Consider the following 24175-nt stretch of genomic DNA (forward strand, 5'->3'; position numbering starts at 1 on the left):
GACATGAAAATTTTCATTGTGGGATTCGAACTCATGCCCTAGTATATGCTTAACTACTTTGGAAATTTTCTTGGGTCATTGAACTATCAGTCCACCACCCTATATGGTTAATAATATTTTAATTAATAACGAAGATAACTACCCCACTGGTAGAAACCCCAGCCACTTGCTAATGGATGAAGCAAGATTTTATGCTAAGCTTCCGATTACTATATTATGGGTTGACCTTCTTCCTATCCATAAATTACCTAACTACTTGCATCATTTGAGTAACATAATGTTGAGATTATCCCACATTGGTTGTGAAATAGGTTGGTGGTCAGTTGATATGTATGAGTGAAATCCTCACCTTTTGATTTAGCTTTTGGGTTGAGAAAGGCTTAACACTACCCAACACTGATATTAGAGTCCAGGTTCAACCAATAAGTTTCGACCCAATAGTCCACAATAGAAACATGTTATCTCTACTTCGACCTCGGGCCTAATGTGTGAGGGTGAGATTGTTGAGGTTATCCAACATCAGTTGTCGAAGGGTCTGGCGGTCAGTTTCTAAATGTAAAGGAAAATACCACCTCTTGAGCTAACTTTTGGGGTTGAGAGAGGCCCAAGACTACCCAATACGTCAGGCCCTAGGTTGAAGCAAGTCCAACAATGATATCAGAGCCCAAATTCAACCAACAAGTATCGGCATTATTTGAAGTTGACACACAATATTTAGGACTATTTATTTTTTACACAACTGGTGAATTTGATAGAAACCCAACATAAAATTTGCCCATAATTATTTAGAGATTTAACCGGTCGACCTAATTAAATAAGTCAACACTTGCATAATCATAAACTTGATAAAGAATTGCCGCCTGCAGTCATCATTGAAGAACCCTTTCGGTTCTCATTCTAGAACCCGGGACCGGGAGCACGCTAAATTCTTTTAGCATCGAATACACGGCTTCCTATAAGCAAGCTCTCTCTCTCTCTCTCTCTCTCTCTCTCTCGTATGATAGATTTTATGCTCAAAAGGGTTTAGTTCAGGGCGTGTTTAGATTAATCGTTCTCTGTAATTTCCGCGAAGTTTGCAACTTTTGTGCCTTCCGCTGAAGCATGGATGGCAAAATGAGAAAAGAGAGTCTATTCAATATGTTGAATTTCTTCAATGAACCCATTAGAGCCCAATAAATCCCAAGTTTCAAGATTTCATTTACAGTTAGTATTTGGTGTTTTTGCTCAATGGGCTTCACAAATTTATATTGCTGCTACATTGTCATGCCATGTATACCACAGGATCTCACCCACCATGAATTTGGCCGTCAATCGATGGATACCATTCTTTACACTTGCACCAATTGTAACAAAATTGTAGTATATTTTGTAGTTACATTTGGCATTACTATGTACTTATTGTTAAAGAAAAACATGATAATCCTTCTTCCGGGATCGTCCAAACACAGTTATAGTTTGGATTTTGCTGATTTTGGCTCATTTCTGTTAATATATATATATTTTTTGGTTTACAGATTTTCTTAGATGATTGTTTGTGCTGTAAGTTAACCCCATGGGGTAACTTAATTGGTTAGGGTCACGCCTCATGAAGCAGAGGTTACTAGTTCGATTTTTCTCTTGCCCTCCCCTGGGCCAATTACTATATATATATAAACACTTGTGCTGCAAGTTATATGAAGGTTTTAACAAGGTGACTTTGTAATTGGACTAGAACTCGGGATAATATCTGCAATGGGATTGCAAAGATTTGGGCGTCCAAAGGGTGTGGAAGGCAAGTCGAGTCCCAACCTTTTTGTGGCCAACTGTGGGCCGGCGGTGGGGCTTTCTCATGACACCATTGCTTCAGTGTTCAGTGCTTTTGGGGAACTGAAAGGAGTCTGCTCTGCCGATGAGAGCGGTGCCCGTGTCATTGTTTCTTATTGTGATGAGAGTTCCTCCAAAGCTGCCTTGGAAGCATTAGATGGACACCCTTGTCCTGACCTTGGAGGCCGTTCTTTGCATATTCGGAATTCAGTACTTCAACCTCCTCTGCAGGTATAAGACGTCTCCTTACTTGCTCAAGAGTGTTAAATGCTTGAGCTCAGACTTTATCATGCTGTTTCCTGGTTCACTTTCTGTAAGGTTTGCATTGTTTACTTTGGCTTCTTGTAATGAATTACTAATGTAATGGGTGAATTAATGCTAAAACTAATTTACAGTGGTAGATGTGATAACTGCTATTTTCTCAACACAGATTCCACATGATTTGGTTGGCGATTGCTTGATTATTCTCAGCAGACTCCTTTATTTGTGCCTAATAGATATTAAGATTTCAATGGATTCCATGAATGTTTTGATTCTTGCGTCTCAGTTCAAATGTAGTTTGTAGATCTTCCCACATAATTTGTACCATGCATATTTACGGATTTTTGAGTTCCTTGTAAATTTTTATAAATCAAGTTTTATTCCATTGTTGTCAAAATTCAGAGTTTCAGAATAAAGTAAAGTAGATGTGTTAATGACTCAACAAGATTCATGACCTTTTATCATACATTTGCTGCATTATCCAGTTCATGTATATCTTATACTTTGGTAATTACTTCAGGGTAAGGTTAATGACTCGGTTCCAGTGTCTTTGGTGGATTTGGATTTGAACATTCCAGGCCTTTACTTATTGCATGACTTTGTCAGCCCCCAAGTAGAGGAGGTTAGGTCAGTTGTCATCTGTAGCAGTACTTTGTCCTTGCATTATTCCGTCATTTGCATTTAACTTTTGAGTCCTTTCTGACTAAATGTTACTTGAATTTTTTTTTTTTTGTTTTGCTAAGTAAATGTTACTTGAAATTTTTGACCCTCACTATATACTATATGTGACTTTTCCTGGTTTTTCAGGAATTGCTTGCAGCAGTTGATGATAAGCCTTGGAAAAGTCTTGCCAAAAGAGGGGTTCAGCATTATGGCTATGAATTTTGCTACGAAGTATGCCACATGATAAAGAACTAGCCTCATTCTGCCACTTTGATACTTATGTATGTATGCGTGTATTTATATATGTATGTATGTGTACACACATATATAAGAGATGATATGTATGCAAGTCAGCATATATCATAAGCTAGACTTTCTGGGATTCTGTATTGTAAAAATAGTAATCAATTTCCTTTGCTATCCCTGTCATAGTAGCTCTAGAAGATTTCTTGGCAGCAATTTTTTTTTTTTTTTTCTTTGTTTTTCTTTCATCCTCTGCTTTAATTTCTTTAAACTATTTCTTTGGCTGCAAGAACTGGTGGAAATTGGTGGATAATGTAGCTACCAAAAGGTATCAACTTGAGTCATTAGAGGAATGATTTTAGTTCTACATTGTTAATCTTATGTGAGTTAAACCCTTTATAGGTCGATGGTTGCTACCTGTAGGTTTCGCTTTTCTTATTTTCTAGAATCTTTAGATTTGTGTTCTTTTTCTTCCCCCTACATAGGTGTTTCTTTTGTATACTTCTTATGTACTTAGGTTACGCCTTTTTGCGCTTTCTAATAACATTGAAATACTTATCCAAAACAAAAACATTGATCTTATGATTAAATATGATGACCTTACTGCAAATGCTGCCTTTATCCATTCTGTATGACACCTTGACCTAAGCTTCATTCTTTGTATCTTTTAGCTTTTCCATATTTTTCCACCTGAGATTAAGGACTTATAATATGTGTTTTAACAAAACTCGTGTGGTCTGGGCTTTGTCGAAGTAGATGGATATACTTGTATGCATGTATTATTTTCCCAAATCCAAATACGTTGGAAAACAATCTAGTCTTCACAAAGTCTAAATGACCAACAAGAACTTCTCTAGCCAATATGTGGTGGTGCAAGGTAGTGGTTGCGTATGCATTATATCTCTTCTGTATTGTTTTGAATATATTTTATAAGCCAGATTGTAGCAGAATTTACATAATGGCCACTAAGGACTTTAGGATTTTATATTGTTGTAGAAAGAGATTATAAAGTAAGGCAATCACGTTAAACATTGAATTAGCGAAGTCATTGCTGGAGCTAGATTATAAAGTTGGTCTTAAATGGGATAGAAGCAACTGTAAATGTTGTACAATATTGTTGTTTCTTCAAAATAGTATTCAGTTGTTCTTTTTCTTGTCCCCTTCTTCTGATGGAAATTGTTGCTTATAATCATTTCTTGGCCTCTACACCCTTAGAACTATTAACTATTAGATCTTTTCTAAATCAGGGTTAGATAATTATCTTCTTTTTTTTAATTTATTTTTATTTTTTATTTTTTTATTTTTTTAAAAAATAGTATTGTAGGAATATCAAATACTCACTCAGTGTTCTCTCTTTTCCTTTTTTTCTTTTTTTGCTTTTTCCTGATTCCTTCTCTCTTTTGGTGGCACAGACGAGGAATGTTAATACAAGACAGCACTTAAGTGAACTTCCGTCATTCATTTCTCCCATTCTTGAAAGGATCTCATTGTTTCCAAACCTTGATAATCATGCAAACATAGTTTTGGACCAACTGACGGTATGTGGTAATGTTATTCTGTACATAAAATGTTTGTAATTGTATTCTCTAAATTGAAAATTAATCTCTTTTTTGTATTTCTTTCAAGCTTTTATGCATTGATGCTTGTCACTATATAATGGCTCTAGTTTTTTTTTAAGATGATTGGTACTTGTATTCATGTTTCATAATTAGGACTGAAGATCAATGGTTATGTTACAGGTTAATGAGTACCCACTTGGGGTGGGATTGTCTCCCCATATAGACACCCATTCTGCATTTGAGGGATTTATTTTCAGCCTTTCGTTAGCTGGGCCTTGCATAATGGAGTTCAGGAGATACACAGAAGGTACTTGGCTTCCGAATACCTCAGGTACTAGTACAAAGGTGCAAACTCCTGAAAATGGCCCAAATTTCCTAAGGAGGGCTATCTATCTTCCCCCACGGTCCATGCTCCTATTATCTGGGGAAGCTCATTATGCTTGGCATCATTACATTCCACACCACAAGGTATATCATATTATCCTTGGGTCATCAACTGTTTCTATACTGAAATTTGTTCAAATTGACGAATTCTTCTGAAAGATTTTGTAAATTGTAATTTGAAAATATTAGCAAGCTGCAATAATGTGAAATATAGTGATAAGTGGTCGTATCCATGCACACATTCTAAGACTATGTTGGAAGGCCAGAAAAACATGCAAAAGTATTTCATTTGGAGAAACCTTCCAATCATAGTATTCCATTTCTCTTATCCAGAGGGTAGATTGAGTACACGAATTTCCTAACCTTCTATTATGTATTTGTTTAGTTATATTAATGGAATACTTTATTTTATAATTGTTATTATAATTTTAATCAGTTCTGATGAGTCGACAATGATTTTTTTCGTTAGTTAACGACTTGATATATGTTTCCGATTTCAATTAAATTTATATGAAATTGCTTTTATAATGATTAACATATGAGTAACGCAGGAAACCACATTTTTATCCTACAAATATCTCACAATGCTGAAGTGATTATTTCAACTAACCATTGGATCAGTCCTTGTCAAAAAATAAAAAATAAAAATCAAGGATTGATTGAGACTACCACATCAACATTATGGTAGTTGTAAGATAAAAATGTGGTATATAGCATTACTCTTAACATATTGACATTACGGCAAAGAGAATAAAAATTCTCGCTCTCTCTTTGTGTGTGTGCAAGTATGCTTTAGCATTGTTATTTTCATTCCTAAAGGCATATGTCAATGATTCTTGTTTTACAGATTGATTTAGTGAACGACAGCATTGTCAGAAGGGCTCCAAGGAGGGTGTCTTTCACTTTTCGTAAGGTGGTTAGGAGTTTAGTTTTGAATTTGTCGACTGCCAGATGCATTGACCTTCACATTCTAGCAGTAATAAATTCTATATTTGGATGCATTGCTGTATGTACTCAATAGTATGGATCAATGAAGTTGGTTGCTCATGGTACACATTCAGAGAAGTCAGTACCTGCACTTTCTCCTGTCCACTTTAGATTTCAATTGTGTGATTATCTATGCCATCTTTGTTGACTGCCTGAGAATGATATGACAGATGTCCTAAATAACTACTTATATGGTGTCATAGCAGAATATATAGATTGTGTATCTTCTTCAACCATATAGTTCTATATGCTCTTACATTTTTTTAGGTAAAAATAAAAAACAGTTTGGGAAACATTTCAAATGCAATAGAAGTGCTGCAAATGTTTTTTTTTTTTTTTTTTTTTTTTGTGGTAAAAGTGAGTCCTGTTTAATTGCATCGACAACTAACATAAAAATTGCTCACCAATGAATATAGATGTGTTTAGAATAAGATACCATGCCATGGTAATCACCCTTAAAATTATTTGAGATATAGAATATTATTGAATTTCAGATGGAAAGTGTGGCCTATGGCCCAGTCGTGCAACTTATTGTAAAATCTAGTGACTTATTGAATTACAAATGCTTATGTTTGGTCAATGCTATTAGTTTACCGAAGACGTGCATAGTTACTTGGATTTAGTTCTAGTTGTTAATGAATGTTTGGGTAGTCGGATTAGATCTAGGTAAATTGGACTTGGAGAAGGTGTATGATGATGTTCATTGGGAGTTATTGTTATATTTGATAAAGAGGTGTGGATTTGGGGAGAAATGGAGGGATTGGGAAGCACATTGCATTTCTGCATTGCAGTTTTCCTTTCTTATCAATGGTTCACAATCTGAATTATTTTGTCGTTCTCATGGAATGAGACAGGGGGACATGTCATTGCCATTGTTGTTTGTAGCTATCATGGAGGTGCAAAGGGATGATGACCCCGACAAAGGATAGGGGACTTTTGTCTGGTTTTTCTGTGAGGTCGAGGAATAATGAATAGATATTAGTGTCCCACCTATTGTTTGTGGATGATACGTTGTGTTTTTAGGCAATTTTTTGAACAAATCCAACATTTGTGATGTCTTTTCTTATTTTTTGAAGCTGTATCGAGATTGAAGATTAATTTGGTGAAATTAGAGATAGCTCTTGTTGTGATATGGGAGATGTAGAAGGTCTGGCTTGTATTCTTGGTTGTAGACTATCGTCTTTGCCGATGAAGTACTTGAGTTTGCCATTGGGTTTGATAAATAAAATAATCAAAAAAGAAAAGACAAAAAAGCACTCTTTTCAATTTGCCTACTTATTAACTTGTCTCTTTAACCTATTCCAATGAGTGTGGCTAATAGGCTTAAAAAAATTCAAAGAGACTTTTTATGGGGTGGAATTGATTATGAGTTTAAGTTCCATTTAGTGAACTAGTCAAAAATTTGTACTTCAATGAAACTAGGTTGGTTGGGGGTTAGAAACCTAATTTAGTTTAATAGAGCCCTATTGAGTAAATGGTTATAACATTATGCTATGAAGAAAGAGGCTTTGTGAATATTGGTGATAGAAACTAAATATGACAAAATAAGGGGATGTTGATGTTCTAAGGAGGTAATAGGGCCATTTGGAGTGGGCGTGTGGAAATATATAAGGAGAGAGTGGGAAACTTTTTCAAAATTTGTCAGATTTAAGGTGGGTGATGGGTCATAGATCAGTTTTTGGCATAATGTGTGATGTTGTATTCTCTCAAAATAAGGCAAGGATATGTGGATAGAATATGTTGGATCCCTTCCAAGAGGCACAAGTTTGAAGTGAAGTCGTATTATCATGTGTTAATCATATCTACGAGTTTCCTGTTTTCTTGGAAGAATATTTGGAAAGTTAAAGCTCTTTCGAGAGTGGTGTTCTTTGTGTGGATGGTAGCATTAGGAAAAATATTGGCATCGGATAACCTATGGAAGCGGAACATCATTGTAGTAGATTGGTATTGTATGTACAAGAAGGGTGGGAAATCTATCGATCAACTTCTTCATTGTGAAGTAGCTAGGGATTTATGAAGCTCGCTATTTAATTTCTTTGGTGTGGATTGGGTTATGCCTAGAAGGGTGAGAGAGTTATTAATGAGTTGGGGAGGGTAGGTGGGGGTGTTGTAACATTTTGGAAGTTTGGAGGTCAACTCCTTTATGTTTAATATGGTGTATTTGGAGAGAGCAGAATGCACAAAGCTTTGAAGATAGAGAAACTTCAGCGATAGGGCTGAAAAAATTATATTCAACTCCTTTTACACATCGATAGCAATGCATAATAGCTTGCTTTTTTCTAGCTTTTTGAACCTTTGTTCTTCCTTTTCTACTAAATAGAGGATTGCATCCCCTCTGCCATTTTCAATAAGATTAAATTACTCATACTTTTTATTTTTATGGTCTCTTTAAAACAAAAAAGTTTCAAGTAATTGGGATTTTTTATATATTCTGGCCACTTTTTTTTTTTTGGTAAAAAAAAAAAAAAAGTTTTGTGTAACTTCCTTGCTAAAACAGGAGCAAACATCTCTGTATATTATAACATGCCACATAATTCAATTTAGCTTTGTGTTTTGTTTAGTCTTAAGACTGTTCTATGGATCTCTACTGAGACTTTTGTTTGCCAAATCATGTTCTAAAAGTTAAGTGTTATTTTTCCAATCCAAAAGACAGACAAAGACAAAAAGGTGTTAAAAAATAAGAGCTAAGATGATGGGGATGAGGAGAAGGCTTGCTTGCTGCACCCGAGACAGAGAGATTAGCATCGACTTTGATGAGCAAGAGAGTAAGGCATCTCTCATTTTTTTCCTACTCACTTGGCCCCCTCTCTTCCTCACTCTTATAATTTCTTGGTAATGTTAAAACAAGAAGAAATAGTTTGTTAGTGTTAACAAATATTAATTAAATTGAATCTTCCGTGATTTATGCTTATTAGTCTCACGTGAGTCATAGCTGATAAACTAATTTAGCAGTCTTATCTTGACCATCCGGTGCTTTTAGTTGGATAACGAACCTACCACATGGGGTGACTGTTGGAAAAGAAATATAAATACAGGGGCTTTAGACTTTGTCAGATGGGTGGTGGTGCTGCTCAAATATAAAAGTTGAAATATCATTTCCCATTTCAATTTGTTTGTTCTTTTGAATAAAGAACAAAGATGGATTTGGTGAATTGAAGGGCTGAGTTTGAGGCTCATAAAAGTGGGGATTGGGAGATGTGTAAGAGAGCCCATCAATCCTTCTTAGCGTGACAGCCATGGCCCCATGACTGCCATGCATCTATGGTGCCTCTGTTCAATTTCTGGGCAGAATATTAATGGTGGTGTACCATTACAATAGATCTCAAAAATTTTCCTGAAAATCATCTTCGAGTTAAACACCAAAACATTCAATATAAAAGGCCTAGTCCCCCAAGCCACTTCAAAATTTAATTTTAACATATTTTGAAATTTAGTATGTGTAAAGCACCAGAAATTTTAAATGTGTTCTTTAAAAACTCATTTTATGTTTCCTATCTAAACACAGAACATTAGAGTAAATCAATAACATTGGGTAAAAAATTAAGCGATAAGGACACAATTTTAAAATGTAAACCAAAATAGAAAAGTATGCAGTTTTGGAAATTGTGGATTTATGAGTTATCTAATCCATCATTGGTCTTTTTCTTTTTTCGCTTCAGCCTAATTCTTTATGGCCTATTTTTTTTTTAACAAGTAATCCTTTGCGATTTATTTTGTATGGAATAATACTACTCATTACATTTATTTATTACACTTATTTTATATTGACGGACATAATGTGTTTAAGTGATTTTTTATGATAGTCATTTAAAAAAATTACTTAAAATTTGTCACATCAAACAATTTAAAATGAATGTGATAAATAAATATTAAGTGTAGCATTACTCTTTTGTATCTCGCTATGTGCAACCCATTAGATGGGGTTATTCCATTCCATAACTTGACCATATTGACTAAAACAATAAATTATATGAGATGGTGACACATCATTTAAAAACTAAATTTTAATTTTTGAAAAAAAATTTGAAAAACCTAGCTCTCCTGTAAGAACATTGTAATGTTCTGCTTCAACAAAAATTCTAAGCCCTTTTTAACTCCATCCGCCACATGTGATTGTGTTTGATTTTTCAAAGTGTATGGGACAGAGCCCGCATAAATTGCGTAGCTCGCACAATTTATTTTAATTGACATTTGTGGGCCCTTATTCCCCACTAAATGAGACATTGAAGTAACTGGGTGGGGACACAAAGTCAGTGTTTAATTCAACTTCTTGTTTTTTTTTTCTTCTTGGAAAGTTAATTTAACTTATTATTTTTTCAGCTCCACTGTGTGGATTCCCTCCTAAGGTTCATTCCTTTCCATTTAGTGTCGTTCCTATGTCTATGTGTTGTGACTTGTTGTCTTGTGCTTTTCTATATTTGTAATGGAAGTGCAACCACGTTCTAAAGATGAAGCTTCAAGACCTTTTTCTGTAGTTTCTTGGAAAGTTCCTTCTTGCTCTGGTCCAATCTGCATGGCCATGGAAGCATATGCTTTCTATTCACCTCTTTATTCTAATTAAATTGTCATGTGCTTCTACCAAAATAGAGAGAAAAAAGAAAAAAAGAAAGGAAACCAAAGGTTTTTTTTTGCGAAAACATCCTTAATTTTGGAGCTATTATCCAGGTCGCAAACTTTCGATCCTCTCGACATGTATTAAAAAAAAAAAAAAATTTGGTCCAAATATTGGGATTATTAACACATAATCCAAGTGTTACTAGATGGAAGTCGATGGTTTTATAGTTCGATGCCTTATTGTAAAAATGAGGAAAAGGAAAACTAACTTAGATATTATTGGAATTGAGATTATCACTTCATAATCGTTGTTGAACCAACAGCTATCATCTGAAATGATGTAATTATGAACTATGTGTCCTTATATATGTCATGTACTTTATTTTGAGTGATAACCTACGTCACATTCTGGTATGAACCTTGTTGGACTGTTGCAGCAATATCTGTAATGGTTTATAGACAGTATTTATTAAACAATTATATATTTTATCCTCTTTCTTGTTCAAAACATGAATTTTTATTAACAATTTTTTCCTCCAAATATGCAGATGTGCCTTGAGATAATGAGAGCATAAACATGTAAATAAAAGGCAGCATTGTGTTTTAAGATGTAAACTTCTTTTGAGGGCCTGTGACTATTAAATATGCTATGATGACTAAGAGAGAGCCAAAACAGTGAAAGAGGCAGACAATGAGAAAATTTTATCAATTTTGGAATAAATAGCCAGACCAGAAGCAAATAATTTACTTTGTGATGCCAAACAATGCTTACTGATAGAATCTTCAGCAAAAAGTCTCTAGAAGAATTAAAATTTTTATATTCAAGTGTTTTTATTGCCATGTTTATAGTTTAGCATTTTATTTTTTTGGAGTATGCCTTGTTTAGTTGCAAGCGCATCATTTATATGTTGAGAACCAATGAGCATTTGTATGTCCTGTTCCAAAGCTGTCAACCGTGTTATATTAAATTTGTTCTTTATGTTTTTGGTCTTTATTGTTTGGTAAACTAAAACAACTTCTTCACCTTCCATATGAGCTCTGACACAACAAAAACTATAATGGAATCTTTCAGGAATAATGACATACAATGGCCTTGAGAGTTGCATTCTCAATAATCAATCTTATGAAAATGAAAGCAGAACAAGCAGAGGGGATGAATGTGTAACCGACTCCTTGGACGATGGTGGCTCAAGCTGCTCTTCCAGCAAAGATGCTTTTGGATCATTTTCTTCAAAGTGGTTAACAATGAAGAGGGATGAACAGAGTTATGATGAATGGGAGCTCTCAGAAAGCCCCCAACATTTTTATGTGAAAGAGAAACCTGCTTATGCCATTCAGTTTTCAGATGTGGAGGCAATGAAAGAAAAATTTGCAAACCTGTTGTTAGGTGAAGATGTTACAGGAGGATGCAAGGGCCAAACCACTGCTTTAGCTTTGTCTAATGGCATCACAAATCTAGCAGGTATGAAAAGGTTCCGTTTGCTTAATAGAAATAATTAGTTGGATATGCTTTTTCCCTTACTATAGTTTCTGGATTTGCTTCAAGTATTTTTATATTTACAAGTGTGGGATACTTGTACTGCATTACATATCTCTGTGTCATATGGAGGTGTCAAACTCATGAGATTAGAATTCTAAATGTACTAGTACCCAAGGAGTAGCTTAATTGGCTGGAAACCACGCCTCATGAAGTGGAAGTTACTAGTTCGAATCCCCCTTCCCCCTCTAGTGTGAACATGTCAAAAAAAAAAAAAAAAAAATTCTAAATGTACTAGGGTAGCTAATAGCATATTATTTTCAACATTTGCGAACAATGTAATTAATCTTTGATGTTCATATGTTTTCGAAGTGATTGTATCAGTAAGTAAAAACAATATTCAAGTTTTTCCTAAATAAATGATTGTGAGAATACAATAACAAGCCTTTGATTGAACAGAAATTTATTATGCTAAATACATATAATCTTTCCTATCAAACTCAGACTGTTCAAAGCAGTTTTTTTATTTTTTATTTTTTTATTTTTTATTTTTTTAATTAATTAATTTTTTTTTATTTTTTATATGTTGTCATCAATATTTCTTTATCTATTTACTTTTTCCTTCTTGTGGGTAGCATATAATGCCGGACCATTTTCCTTCTATCACTAACTTGGGGCCCTAGCTATTCCTTAGAAAACTTCTTCTGTTTTTATAATGTAACCTATGAGAATAATTACCTTTTCTCTTAACTATTTAGAATAATATAATAATTGGATTTTCAGCGACGGTTTTTGGAGAGTTGTGGAAATTAGAACCACTCCCTGAAGAAAGTAAGAGCAAATGGCGAAAAGAAATGGACTGGTTACTCTCCCCTACCAACTATATGGTTGAGTTAGTTCCTGCGAAGCAAAATGGTGCAAATGGCCGAACCCTGGAGGTATTTTCTATTTCAATTGGACAGAAGAATAAAGCAGTACGGATTTTACTTATGGTGTGATTTGGATTCGACATTTATTTTGTAGATAATGACACCACAAGCCCGTGTTGACATTCACATGAATTTACCGGCACTTCAAAAATTGGACTCTATGCTTATTGTAGGTGATCTCTTCATTCCCATTATAATCTAGAGAAGTTTTTATGCATCAATGTATTACTCAAATTAATCTTAATGGCTTTTCATGTTACAGGAGACGTTAGATTCAATGGTGAATACTGAGTTTTGGTATGCAGAAGGAGGTAGCCGGGCAGAAGGAAGGAATAATAGCGGCCGGCAAAGTAAGAGATGGTGGCTCCCATCACCTCAAGTACCAAAGACGGGGCTCTCTGACACTGAGAGGAAGAAATTGCTTCATCAAGGAAGAGTGGTACATCAAGTATTCAAGGCTGCCAAATCAATCAATGAAAATGTTTTGCTTGAGATGCCTGTGCCGGCCATTATTAAAGATGCTCTTCCTAAGGTAATTAAACTCTCTCCCATTTAAAACATTCATAATTAATCTGCCTTTCTGATATTAAGCTATGATGAGAGAGCTGGGGAAATCCTCATCTTTGATCCTTGCCAAAAGTGGGTTCACATGCAAAGCTAAAGTAGACTGAAGCTTTTAGATTGAGCTAGCTAACCTTGACACATCAAACTGAAGTGGGACTTAGTATGCATGCTTCTGACTTGAAAACTGTCTACATCATCTGATCATCACTGCTTATGATTAAACTTACACATGAAATTTCAAAATTGTAATCCTCATTGTGGTGCTATAACTTATAACGGCATTTGTATTTATGTACTTGCAGTCTGGGAAGGCAAGCCTTGGTGAGGAACTCTACAAGTTGTTGTTTGCAGAATCAAGCTCATCTGACGAGATACTCAATTCTCTTAATTTGAAATTTGAACATCGTGCTCTCGAGGTCATTAATAGGTTGGAAGCTGCTATATTTGCTTGGAAAGTGAAAGTTACAGAACATGTTGGTGGTAAATCCCCAGTTCGAACATCATGGTCCTTCATAAAGGATTCAATGTCTGAGATGGATAAGATGGAGTTATTGTTGGACCGGGCAGAAGCCTTTTTACATCACCTCAAGATCAGATATCCAAACCTTCCCCATACATTTCTTAATGTTACAAAAATTCAGTATGGCAAGGTGAGTTATCACGTATTCATGTCCATTCTGCCAATTTTCTCAAAACATCACTCTTCATCCCCAATTTTTTGGCTTTCTTTGTTCTTCATTGAGATATTTTTGTTTCCGCCATACCAGATTGATTTCTCTGCTATCTTATGTATTGGTTGTCATTATACTGGTACTCATATTTACATTGACCTTCACCTGGGTTATCTAGTTCATAGTCTAGCAGTAGTGGACATCTACTTCTATCTACAAAAAAGAGGGCAAAGAACAAAAGGAAAAGTAGTTGCATTTTTTTATCTTTTATATCCATGTTTACCCTAGAAAATTCTTTTGACATGGATAAACTGTCTTAATCAGAAGTGACCTATACAAATATATTTTTGTAGAGATTTGGCAGTAATTTTCCTTATCAATTCTTGTAGGATGTTGGACATTCAATTCTGGAAGCATATTCCCGTGTTCTTGGAAACTTGGCCTATAGCATATTGTCTAGGATAAGAGATATTTTGGAAGAAGATGGTTTGAGCAATTCAAATTCACCGGTGGCAATGCCTTACTTCTCTGGTATAAATCATTGTGAAACTTCAGCTGTTGATATAGATGTAAGGCACTCGTTGATTGATCAGATGAACCAGGTGCATGGAAACTATTGTGACTCTAATTCAAGCAGTACTTGTGATTTGGAATCTTCATACAGTGATGCCAAAGCAAGTTCGGTAGCTACAACACCAAGTTGGAATAGACTATGGTGCATCGATAGAGAGGCTTGTGTAAGTGTGTCTCCTAAAAATTCACCTTGATAAAAATAAAAAGAAAAAAAAGAAAAAAAGGAAGCATGGTCTTCAATAGCTTCTTTTTGTAAAGATCATGGCAAACTTTGAATGTACTGCTTGGAAATATATAGCAAAGTATTAACTACGCATATGGTCCTACCAAAATCTAAACTAAGCTAATATGATTTCAAATGCTTTAAAATGCGATATGTATCAAAGGACATATAACATATTTATTGAAGACATTACTCTGAAGTACAAATATGTTTCTACTTCCACTATAAAGTTATCTGTGTGAATCACCAATACTTGGAGAGCATTTCGAAACATGTCTCAATGTATTTGTCCACAGCTCTAAAATAGATTTGCCTCCAATTCTTTTTAATGATTAGGATCCCAAAGAAAACCCAAAATCCAAATGCATAAGAGACAGCAACAAATGCGTAGAAGAATAAAGGACTATCAATTATTCTAGTCTCTTCCCTTTCATCCTCATGTTCAGGTTCAAGCTTGTTTGTGGTTGAACAATTTTTTGGCAGAGGGACTCCACAGAGATTTGGGTTGTTGTCATAGGATTGCGTCCCGAAAGTTGAGAACTGCCGCTCAAATGGGATTCTTCCTGAAAGATTGTTACTTGCAACACTAAATGTAGATAGAGAAGTGAGTCCAACCAATTCATAAGGGATTCCCCCAGTCAACTTGTTGTGGGAAAGATCCAAGTTCTCCATGTTTTTCAAGTTTCGGAAAGAGTTTGGAATGGGGCCAGTTAAAAAATTATTCGACAAGTTCAAGGATCGAAGCTGTAACAATTCTCCCATTTCAGAAGGAATGCTCCTTATCAATTGGTTAGATGACATGTCAATTAAAGACATCAACGAGAGTGGGATACCTTGGAAAGTATATACCTCATATTTTATTCGCAAGGACATTTGAATTTGCAATTTCTTGTCTTGCCCAGTTGAATCTTCAATGTACTGTACTGTGTAATAGTTCGAGTCAGTAGAGTTTGGAGAACTCTTCTTCCAAAATGTAATGTTATCAAGGCATGAGGGAATACCTCCTGAAATATGATTATTAGAGATATCGAAAACTTGCAAACTTTGCATTCCACACATTCTACGGAGTAGGTGACCTTCAAATCGATTTCCACTTAAAAGAACAGCCACCAAGCGAGGATGATCATACAACCACTTTGGAATATTACCAGACAAGTGATTATTTCGAATATCTAGGATTACCAAATTGGGACTGTTTGATATGGTGGGTGAGATCATTCCTTCAAATTGATTGCCGTTGAGTTGTAAGCTTTTCAACTTTGTCATGCTGGAGTCCCTTGGGAGCATTTCTCCTTTCAATTTATTGTTTGATAGATTTAGATATACCAGTGGGGTACCATCTCTAGTCAAACCTCGAGGTATTGTACCTGAGAGCTTGTTATTAGAAAGGTCTAATATCTCAAAAGACAAATTACCAAAAGACGAAGGAATGATGCCCTCTAATGCATTTGAGGACATGTCAACATGATATAAGCCTGGAAGAAGATGTCCAATATTTTCAGGAAGAGAACCTGTGACATTATTTTCTGATATGTCGAGGGCATAAAGTGATGGAGTTTGATTAGCAAAGCAATCAAAAGAAAGAGAGCCATCAATTTGGTTACTTCTCAAGGATAAAACTTGGATACTCGTGTTGAATAGTAGCTCACAAGGTACGCTTCCCTCTATTAAGTTGTGAGACAAGTCTAGCCATGTCAAATCAAGTTGGGTGGAGATGAAGCTTGGGAAAACATGACCATTCTTCTTGTTGAGGATGCAGTTTGCCAAGTTCAGATAGAATAGCTGAAAGGTTGGAACCCATGAGGGAGACTCGGTTTCAATTTCCAAATCTTTGTTTCTTGAAAGAACGAGGGACTTGAGTCTTGAAGCATTGGCAAAAATAGAAAATGAGATTACCCCTTCTAATTGATTGCTAGAAGCATATAAAAACACAATCTTGCTTTTTTCGGAGAATATTGATTGAGGTAAATTACCATGAAAGAGATTATTCGAAAGATCAAGGTATTCCAGACTTGAAGAATTGGTAAAAGTAGAAAATGATAAAACCCCATCTAGTTGATTGCTCGAAACATCAAAATCCGTAATCTTGCTTTGTTTGGAGAATATTGATGGAGGTAGATTGCCATGAAGGCGATTATTTGATATATAAATTTCTTCAATGTTTTCAATCATCCCAAGACAGGAGGGAATAATGCCTTCCAATCTATTATAATCAAGATCCAGCAGTAATAGATGTTTTGATCGCTTTAGTTGGCAAAAAGCTGCAACAAATTAAGTGAGTTTGAGAAATGAGTTCCTATGTGGGTACATATATGCTTAGAAGGCATAGAATTAAAAATGGTAGGAGTGACTAGCAAGTAAATATTTCTCTAAAAGAAATTTAGTCTAACTAGTTTTAATTTGTAAAGTATAAGAAGCTAGCAAGAGTAATGCTTGTCTTCGCACTAGATTTTGACACTAACTTTACACGGGTTGATATGTGGCATGTTTTAAGTGGCTAACACTTTTGTTATTAAATTGGCTAACATGAAAAGCCATTTATAACATGTTACATCGGTTGGTGTAAAGCTGGTGTAAAAATATTTAGTGCAGACGAGTAGCATTACTCTAAGAAGCAAATACAACAACACAAAAATAATGAAATTTTGCACTTCATGTTACATCTTTGCAGCATAGGTTAATGAAATTTTATGGCATGCAATTAAAAAATTTGAGAAATTATGTGAACTTGTGTGTTTAATGTGAATATTGAGGAATAAGGAAATTCAGATAAACTATATATGTACCAAATAAACAAAAAAAATTAAGTGTGTGATAATTCGCTAGCTAGTATTTGAAAGCAAACGATCGATGTATTATTAGGCTTACCAGTTGGAACTCTAAAAGTAGGATTCTCTGAAAGATGTCATGTATGGTGTAAGAGTTACAATTATATATTGACCATATGTGATGTATAAAATTATAACATTTCATTTGGAATTTCAGAAATTAGCCAATATGAATTGAGGCGGAAGTGAGAGAGCAAATAAAATTAAATGAAGTAAGTAAGAGTTCTCACGTTGAAGCCCTCCTCCAATTTGCATGTTAACAAGACCTAGTTCTTCGAGTTCATCAAATAAGGTGAACAAGGTTACATTTGGATACCATGTAGTACTACTTGATGGTGCCCTGTCGTAGCCGCCCAAATACATTTCGCTAACTCCCCCATTTGTACCCCAACAACCAATTTCGTCTGCTTCACAACAGTCTCTTCCGTCCCAGCCAGCAAAGGCTAAACCATTTGTGGAGTTTCTGATCTCCAAGAGAGCTCTCGTCTGTTCTTTGCTGCATCCATCGCCACAAGCCAAAGGAGAAAAAGCGATAGCAGTAACCCACAGCAAAAATACATTTTCAGCAAAACAATTCTTCATTTTCGAAAGGTTGTACGTATATACGTGCATCTTTATCATCATACTCATGCCTTTATATATATATATATATATATATAATGTGCTAAAACGTGGCCCGGAAGTCTTGAATAATCCACACGTTTTCAGGCCGGAGAGTGGTCTGTCTGTATTGGAAATAGCTTGGAAATTAGAGGCATGCTTTAAAAGCAATGGAAATTCAATGGAAGATGAAGGAATAATATGTCTAATCAATCTGTGTTTTCTCCAAACCAAGAAGCACGCCAAGCTTTGCACAAAAGCAGTTCACACTTGAGTTGTGGAAAATGGGAGAAGAGGAGACCCACTGCCTAGCAATAACGATGGGTTTTGTTCCTAATTACAAAAATTGTTATATTTATTTAATCCGATAAAATCATCAACAACGAGTCCCGGGAAATGCATGCTCTGTAGCTCGGATATCCATTTTCAGTCATCAAATTTTTTTAATGATCATGCGTTATATATTCATTTAATTAGATTTCATAAAGGTGTTCTAAGATATTCATAATTGATTCCTATTGATTTATGTTAAGCTTTCGAGTGGAATATGTTCCCCTTAAATTATCATTTTATTGTCAATGTCCTTAACTCCCAACTATTAGTTAAGTCAATTTCCCACTAATAACAAAAAAACCCCATTTCGCCACACCAAAATAGTTCATTGGAAAAAGCCATTGGAAGCCACGGCCACCCCCATTTGGCAAAGGATCCGGCTGATGCACGGTAGTTAAACTACAACATATCTCCTTAAAAAAATAAATAAAAACAAGGGTTCAGATTTAACCAATTCCCATGACCACTCATTTTTTGTCATTTATTCTTAGTAATTAATATACATTTTCTTTCCCACGATCTCCTGGGCAACCAAGCAAAACCCAAATGGTTCTTCCCAAAATCCAGGAACACATATTGAAGAAGAATAATAACCATGACTTCCTTCTGAGTGTGCATTGATTCTGCCGAGATCTTAAACGATTTGATTTGTTTATTGGAGAATATATTATAGGCTCACTACTATAACATGACCCGAAGAGAGCAAATCGGAAATGGAAGCGATGACGTACGTGGTAATTGATGAGTGTGAACCTCAAGGCCGCGAATGGAACGCCAACTATCTCAAAGTCTATTAATGTGGACATTTTGTTGCCTTTTTCTTTGTGGCAAGAAATTAAGGTTTCTGTTTTCTGTGCAAGCAATTATAAGCTCCAAGAAACATCATTATATATACATTATTGCGCATTCCGTGTTGACGAGAAAAAACATTCTCGTATGAATTTTATTGAAGTATAACATTGCCGCTTTGATCACGTAGACGACTTTGAATGTTATAAAAAGTTTTTCCTGCTCTCAACGAACCTTCTGTGAAGTTATGGGGGATAAGATCGAGTGCTAGACAGGTGGAATTGCATGGTTAGTTGTTGGGTGGTGGAGTTGGTGCCAAATTCCAGAGTAACATAAAAAAAAACTTTTGACTCTAAAAGAGCCAAGAAATAATTAATCATGGTGTTTGAAAAGAAACCTAAAAGCTGTCTTATAAGTTATAAGCAATAGCCAATAGGCCTTGGAAAAGAAATCATGATAAGATGCTTGAAGATAACCCTATTCCATCCCAACCCGCGAAGGCTAAACCATTTGTGGAGTTTCTATCTGAATTTTTGGTGAGTCTTAGTGGCTTAACTAATCACAAGACATTTAAATATAGGAGAAAACGTAAATTAATCCCTATAGTTTACCTAATTTGTAATTAGTTCTCTATGATATATATCAAAATGAATTTAAAGATCCATGCATGAGATATGTCAAAATAATAATAATAATAATTTACTCGATCTCTATAGACAAATTTCGTTTACTGACTTAACAGATTCTGATAATGTGACACATCAGAGCCAATAAAAGTATGACATGTATACTACTTATGTTAGTGTCATACTAATGGAATCTATTAAGTCCGTAAACGAAATTAAATTTGTCTATAGGAAGTAAATTATTTTTTTTTCTCATACTTTAGTGACTTCTAAGTTTATTTTGATACTACGTATAAGTAATTGTAAATTAGATAAACCACATGTTTGAAAAAAAAAAAAAAAAAAAAAAAAAAAAAAAAAAAAAGACCTGCTTGTGAGTGGTCAAATTAAAGTGTACATACCATCACCTAATTGCATTGGATTCAGGCCCAATCCTAACTCTGCCTAAACTTTGGTCAGCTAGAGATAATTTGAGCCTTGTAAAAGCATTTTCCTTTTCTTTTTCTTTTTTTTTTTCTTTTTTTTTCTTTAATCTTTTTGAAAATTGCAGCTGCTTTTAAAACTAACCCTTGTTTGCTTCAAAAAGCCTAAAGAATAGAATACTATACAGCTAGCTTTGCGAGTACGTAGTTTCTGTTTTATAAAGGTCTATATATGGCTAGCCTTGGAGAAGCCTAACCAGCTTATTGCAATTGGCGTGCAATGCGTTTTTTTTTTTTGCACTTACGGCTCCAAACCGTAGAAAATGTCATTATATACATTTTTAGGGCATTCCATGCTACCACAATGTGCTATTCAACAAAAAAAAAAAAAAAAAAACTTCAATCATGTGTCAAAATATACATTTTTACATCTTTCTTCCAAACTACCCATTAATTTGTTTAAAAATAATCATTTCAAAAAATTAAAATTATTAAAAAAAAAAAAACTAAAAACAATAAAAAGGGGTGGCTCTTTTCATATTAACCCTCTTAATTTTTATTTATTTTTTTTTTTCAAATGGTTATTTCATATTTTTTTATTTATTATTAATTTCAATGGTATTTGGAAAGAAAAAAAATGCCAAAACTGTAATTTGACACGCAATAGTAGTATATGGGGGCATCAATTTTACTTTTTAAATAAATTGATTGATAGTTTCCGTCTTTTTTCTTTTTCTTTAATTGTAAATGAGAGCACCTGTACTTATGAAATACTAATTAAGGATATGTGACCATATGAAACATAAGTCAATTTCGAGAAGAAATCATAGTCTCAGGAATGCTATTAGAGAACTATATCTTTTATTATAAATTCTTTACAAACTAATGTAACAGCCCACGTACGTTATACTTACCATATTAACCACAAAGTCACATAGTAGTTCACATTATACTTATCATGTTTACAAATAGACATTGCAATTCATGAAACATTTACCATGTCAGCAATTAGAATGTGTAAACGGTTAAGTGATACTCATTTTCATAAAATATAAATTAGCTACCACATCACCGTCAGGACTTGATCGGGACATTTTCGTAATTTAAAGTTTAATATGATTGAATAAAAAAATATATTAAAAAAATTTGTGATTTTTCGTACACGTTAAACAATAAAAAATGTTTTCCAGAAAATCATTTTTCAACGAAAAAACAGTTTAAGTGGAAACAATTGAAGCCTAATTATGTATTGGTTTGTAATCATAATAAAACAGCAATGAAAAAGCATGATCACAAACTAAGATGCATGCATGCATGCATGTCGGTAAATAAACGTGCTAAAAATAATAAAGAAAAAAAAGGATAACTTTTTCTTGCAATATGGCTAGCCGAAGAACTACATATCTTCGTATTCCCCTCGAATTTTCTCCACAATATCCATAACAATCATGATCTTAAAGAATGGATCTTCCATGACGGCCAGCCAAGACTTGCAGACGAGTCGAACTCTGGAAATGTCATATTCTGGGACTCGTAAGAATATTAACGTTAATAAATCCCTGTCCAGCTCTCCCCACCGGCACATATCAGCAATATCATTGACGCCATAGCTGACCCTCTTGCTCTTCATCCACTTCTTTCTCTCCTTCCCCAACTCTAGCGTTAAGTTTTGTTTCAAATAGACCATGTCAAAGAGGAACGAGTTTTAGGGTTCATGTTGTTGTATAACGGGATTTTCTCCCTTTTAATAAGGGCCTGAATTTTAGATGATATTCCTTCAAAACAGATCTTGGAGAACATTGGGTAATTGAGATCTTTATGGTATCCATGAGAATACGCGCCATGCAAGTTTTGATGATTCACGGAGACCGATGAGGAAGGGATAGAAAAAGTCTAAACATCTTTCTCTTGTTCTTTTTTCATACAAATTTTTTAAAAACTCAGTTGTAAAGATGTGTGTCATCTTAATTCAATAGCTGATTTTTAAAACAATTATATATATATATATATATAAATAGACATGAGAAAGACAAATAACAATTGGAGTTATATATTTCCTAATTCCTAGAAGGTGAATTCTATATTCCACGTGGCGCTATTACTTTACCTGAAAGGGAAAATAGCTTATCGTTTCTTTTCCTCTTCTTCTCTTTTGAAACCACAAACTCTTATTTTTTATATATAAACGTAAGCTGAACACTAGATCACTAATTTGAAATAGCGAATTTCCTAATTCCTAGAAGGTGAATTCTATAATATTCCACGTGGCGCTATTACTTTACCTGAAAGGGAAAATAGCTTATCGTTTCTTTTCCTCTTCTTCTCTTTTGAAACCACAAACTCTTATTTTATATATATAAACGTAAGCTGAACAGTAGATCACTAATTTGAAATAGCTATATCAATTTCTCTCCATGTAAGTCACGCAAGTTGACCTCTCCTTGAGTTAGAAGACTTTCTTCCCCTCTAGAAGTCTTTTTAAAGCATCTCCAGTAGTATTAAGTAAAGTAGCTAATGAAAAAGTACAATTCTCTATTTTAACTGCTCATTTTTTCGTATACACTCCAACTGATTATCTATTTTATTCTCTATTTGATTAAAATATTATTTTTTCGAATTTTTTTATTCTTTTCTTAAACTCTCTCTCTCTCTCACGATTCTTCGCCACAATTCTCATAGAAGAGATTGAGATGGGGTTTTAGCCGAACAAAGAATTCATATATATTTTTTTAATTGTTTTCTTAAACACTCTGCCTCTCTCTCTATCCTCTCTTCTCAGGGAAGAGAGAGGGAGGTTCAACCGAGTGGAGAAGACAATTTTGCAGAAAAGAGAGATGGGGGTTTCAACAAAAAATTCTAAACCAAAACGATGTCAGCGTTGTAAATCTAGAAAGTGAAACCCTAAAAATCGATGTTGAAAGATGGGGTTTCAACTCTGCACCACATTTGGTTTGATTCAATGTTACGATTTTGATGGTGGTGGTCTTTTGGCTGAGAGGATGCTGAGAATGATGAAGAGAAAGATCCCCATTTATCTCGAGAGTGTTGGGCGAGAGAAAGAGAGATAAGAGAGAGAAAAACATTAAAAAACTTGAACATTGTGCTACAGTGAATAGCTACGTTTTGCTATTCACTGTACCAAAATATGTAGTTTAGCTAATCTGGAGTTAATCTGCTGGACGCAAAAAAATCCTCATAATAGCTAAATATAGCTATTATGAGCATTTTAACCACTCTGCTGGAGATGCTCTAAGTGTTGGCATACTCGTAACACCAAGTTGGAATAGAGTGTGGTGCATCAACGGAATGACTTCTGTAAATGTATCTCCTAAGAATTCACCTTAATAAAAAATGTGTGATGTTCAAGAGTTCTTTTTTAATGAGATACAACTTGTTGTAGGAAAGATCCAAGCTCGACATTTTTCAAGATCTGAAAAGAATTCGGAATGGGGCCTGTTAGGAAATTATTTGACAAGTTCAAGGACCGAAACCGTGACAATTCTCCCATTTGAAAGTTTGAGTCAGGAGGGCTTGGAGAACTCTTCTTCCAGAATGTAATGTTATCAAGGCATGAAGAAATGCCTCCTGAAATAATATTATCAGAGATGTCAAAAACTTGCAAGCTTTCCATAATTGACAAATTTTCCATTGCAATTATAATGCCTTCCAATGTATTATTATGAAGA

General features: G+C 34.6%; 3 protein-coding genes across 10 annotated transcripts; 2 read left to right on the plus strand and 1 right to left on the minus strand.

Annotated features, from left to right (window-relative positions):
* Positions 1-853: 853 nt before the first annotated feature.
* LOC132174067 (alkylated DNA repair protein ALKBH8 homolog) lies at positions 854-8638 on the plus strand. Of its 7 annotated transcripts, none has more exons than XM_088514208.1 (7): positions 854-2034; positions 2585-2686; positions 2872-2958; positions 4383-4508; positions 4710-4997; positions 5761-5826; positions 8550-8638. In XM_088514208.1, exons 1-7 carry the CDS (start codon positions 1732-1734, stop codon positions 8586-8588), a joined length of 1011 nt encoding a protein of 336 aa, XP_088370334.1. In that variant the 5' UTR covers positions 854-1731; the 3' UTR covers positions 8589-8638. The 7 variants fall into 7 exon arrangements, with proteins under 7 accessions (XP_088370334.1, XP_088370335.1, XP_088370336.1 ...); XM_088514209.1 differs by having other exon boundaries at positions 5761-5821; positions 8550-8636; XM_088514210.1 differs by having other exon boundaries at positions 8554-8629.
* Positions 8582-14980, plus strand: LOC148587037 (rop guanine nucleotide exchange factor 14-like). The gene is made up of 7 exons (XM_088514213.1): positions 8582-8665; positions 11527-11916; positions 12715-12869; positions 12955-13029; positions 13123-13392; positions 13727-14074; positions 14485-14980. The coding sequence occupies exons 1-7, from the start codon at positions 8590-8592 to the stop codon at positions 14860-14862; spliced, it is 1692 nt and encodes a 563-aa protein (XP_088370339.1). The 5' UTR covers positions 8582-8589; the 3' UTR covers positions 14863-14980.
* A 154-nt stretch (positions 14981-15134) lies between these two features.
* On the minus strand, positions 15135-18301 carry LOC148587038 (uncharacterized). Of its 2 annotated transcripts, XM_088514959.1 has the most exons (3): positions 17950-17974; positions 16865-17152; positions 15135-16720 (listed from the first exon to the last, which is right to left on the minus strand). In XM_088514959.1, exons 1-3 carry the CDS (start codon positions 17972-17974, stop codon positions 15135-15137), a joined length of 1899 nt encoding a protein of 632 aa, XP_088371085.1. The 2 variants fall into 2 exon arrangements, with proteins under 2 accessions (XP_088371085.1, XP_088371084.1); XM_088514958.1 differs by having other exon boundaries at positions 15135-17152; positions 17950-18301.
* Between the last annotated feature and the right edge of the window lie 5874 nt (positions 18302-24175).

This window comes from Corylus avellana, chromosome 3, assembly GCF_965113065.1.
Source record: "Corylus avellana chromosome 3, dhCorAvel1.hap1.2, whole genome shotgun sequence".
NCBI classification, from domain to species: Eukaryota; Viridiplantae; Streptophyta; class Magnoliopsida; order Fagales; family Betulaceae; genus Corylus; species Corylus avellana.

Bases quoted from the DNA above. Each gene is read 5' to 3' on its own strand.
- LOC132174067 (XM_088514206.1), top strand. From the start codon at position 1,732: ATGGGATTGCAAAGATTTGGGCGTCCAAAGGGTGTGGAAGGCAAGTCG. The intron at 2,959-4,382 runs GTATGCCACATG...TTGGTGGCACAG, and splicing joins GCTATGAATTTTGCTACGAA to ACGAGGAATGTTAATACAAG. The intron at 4,998-5,760 runs GTATATCATATT...CTTGTTTTACAG, and splicing joins ATTACATTCCACACCACAAG to ATTGATTTAGTGAACGACAG.
- LOC148587037 (XM_088514213.1), top strand. From the start codon at position 8,590: ATGATGGGGATGAGGAGAAGGCTTGCTTGCTGCACCCGAGACAGAGAG. The intron at 13,030-13,122 runs GTAGGTGATCTC...TTCATGTTACAG, and splicing joins AATTGGACTCTATGCTTATT to GAGACGTTAGATTCAATGGT. The intron at 14,075-14,484 runs GTGAGTTATCAC...CAATTCTTGTAG, and splicing joins CAAAAATTCAGTATGGCAAG to GATGTTGGACATTCAATTCT.
- LOC148587038 (XM_088514958.1), bottom strand. From the start codon at position 18,301: ATGAAGAATTGTTTTGCTGAAAATGTATTTTTGCTGTGGGTTACTGCT. The intron at 17,153-17,949 runs GTGAGAACTCTT...AATTTGTTGCAG, and splicing joins AATTGGAGGAGGGCTTCAAC to CTTTTTGCCAACTAAAGCGA.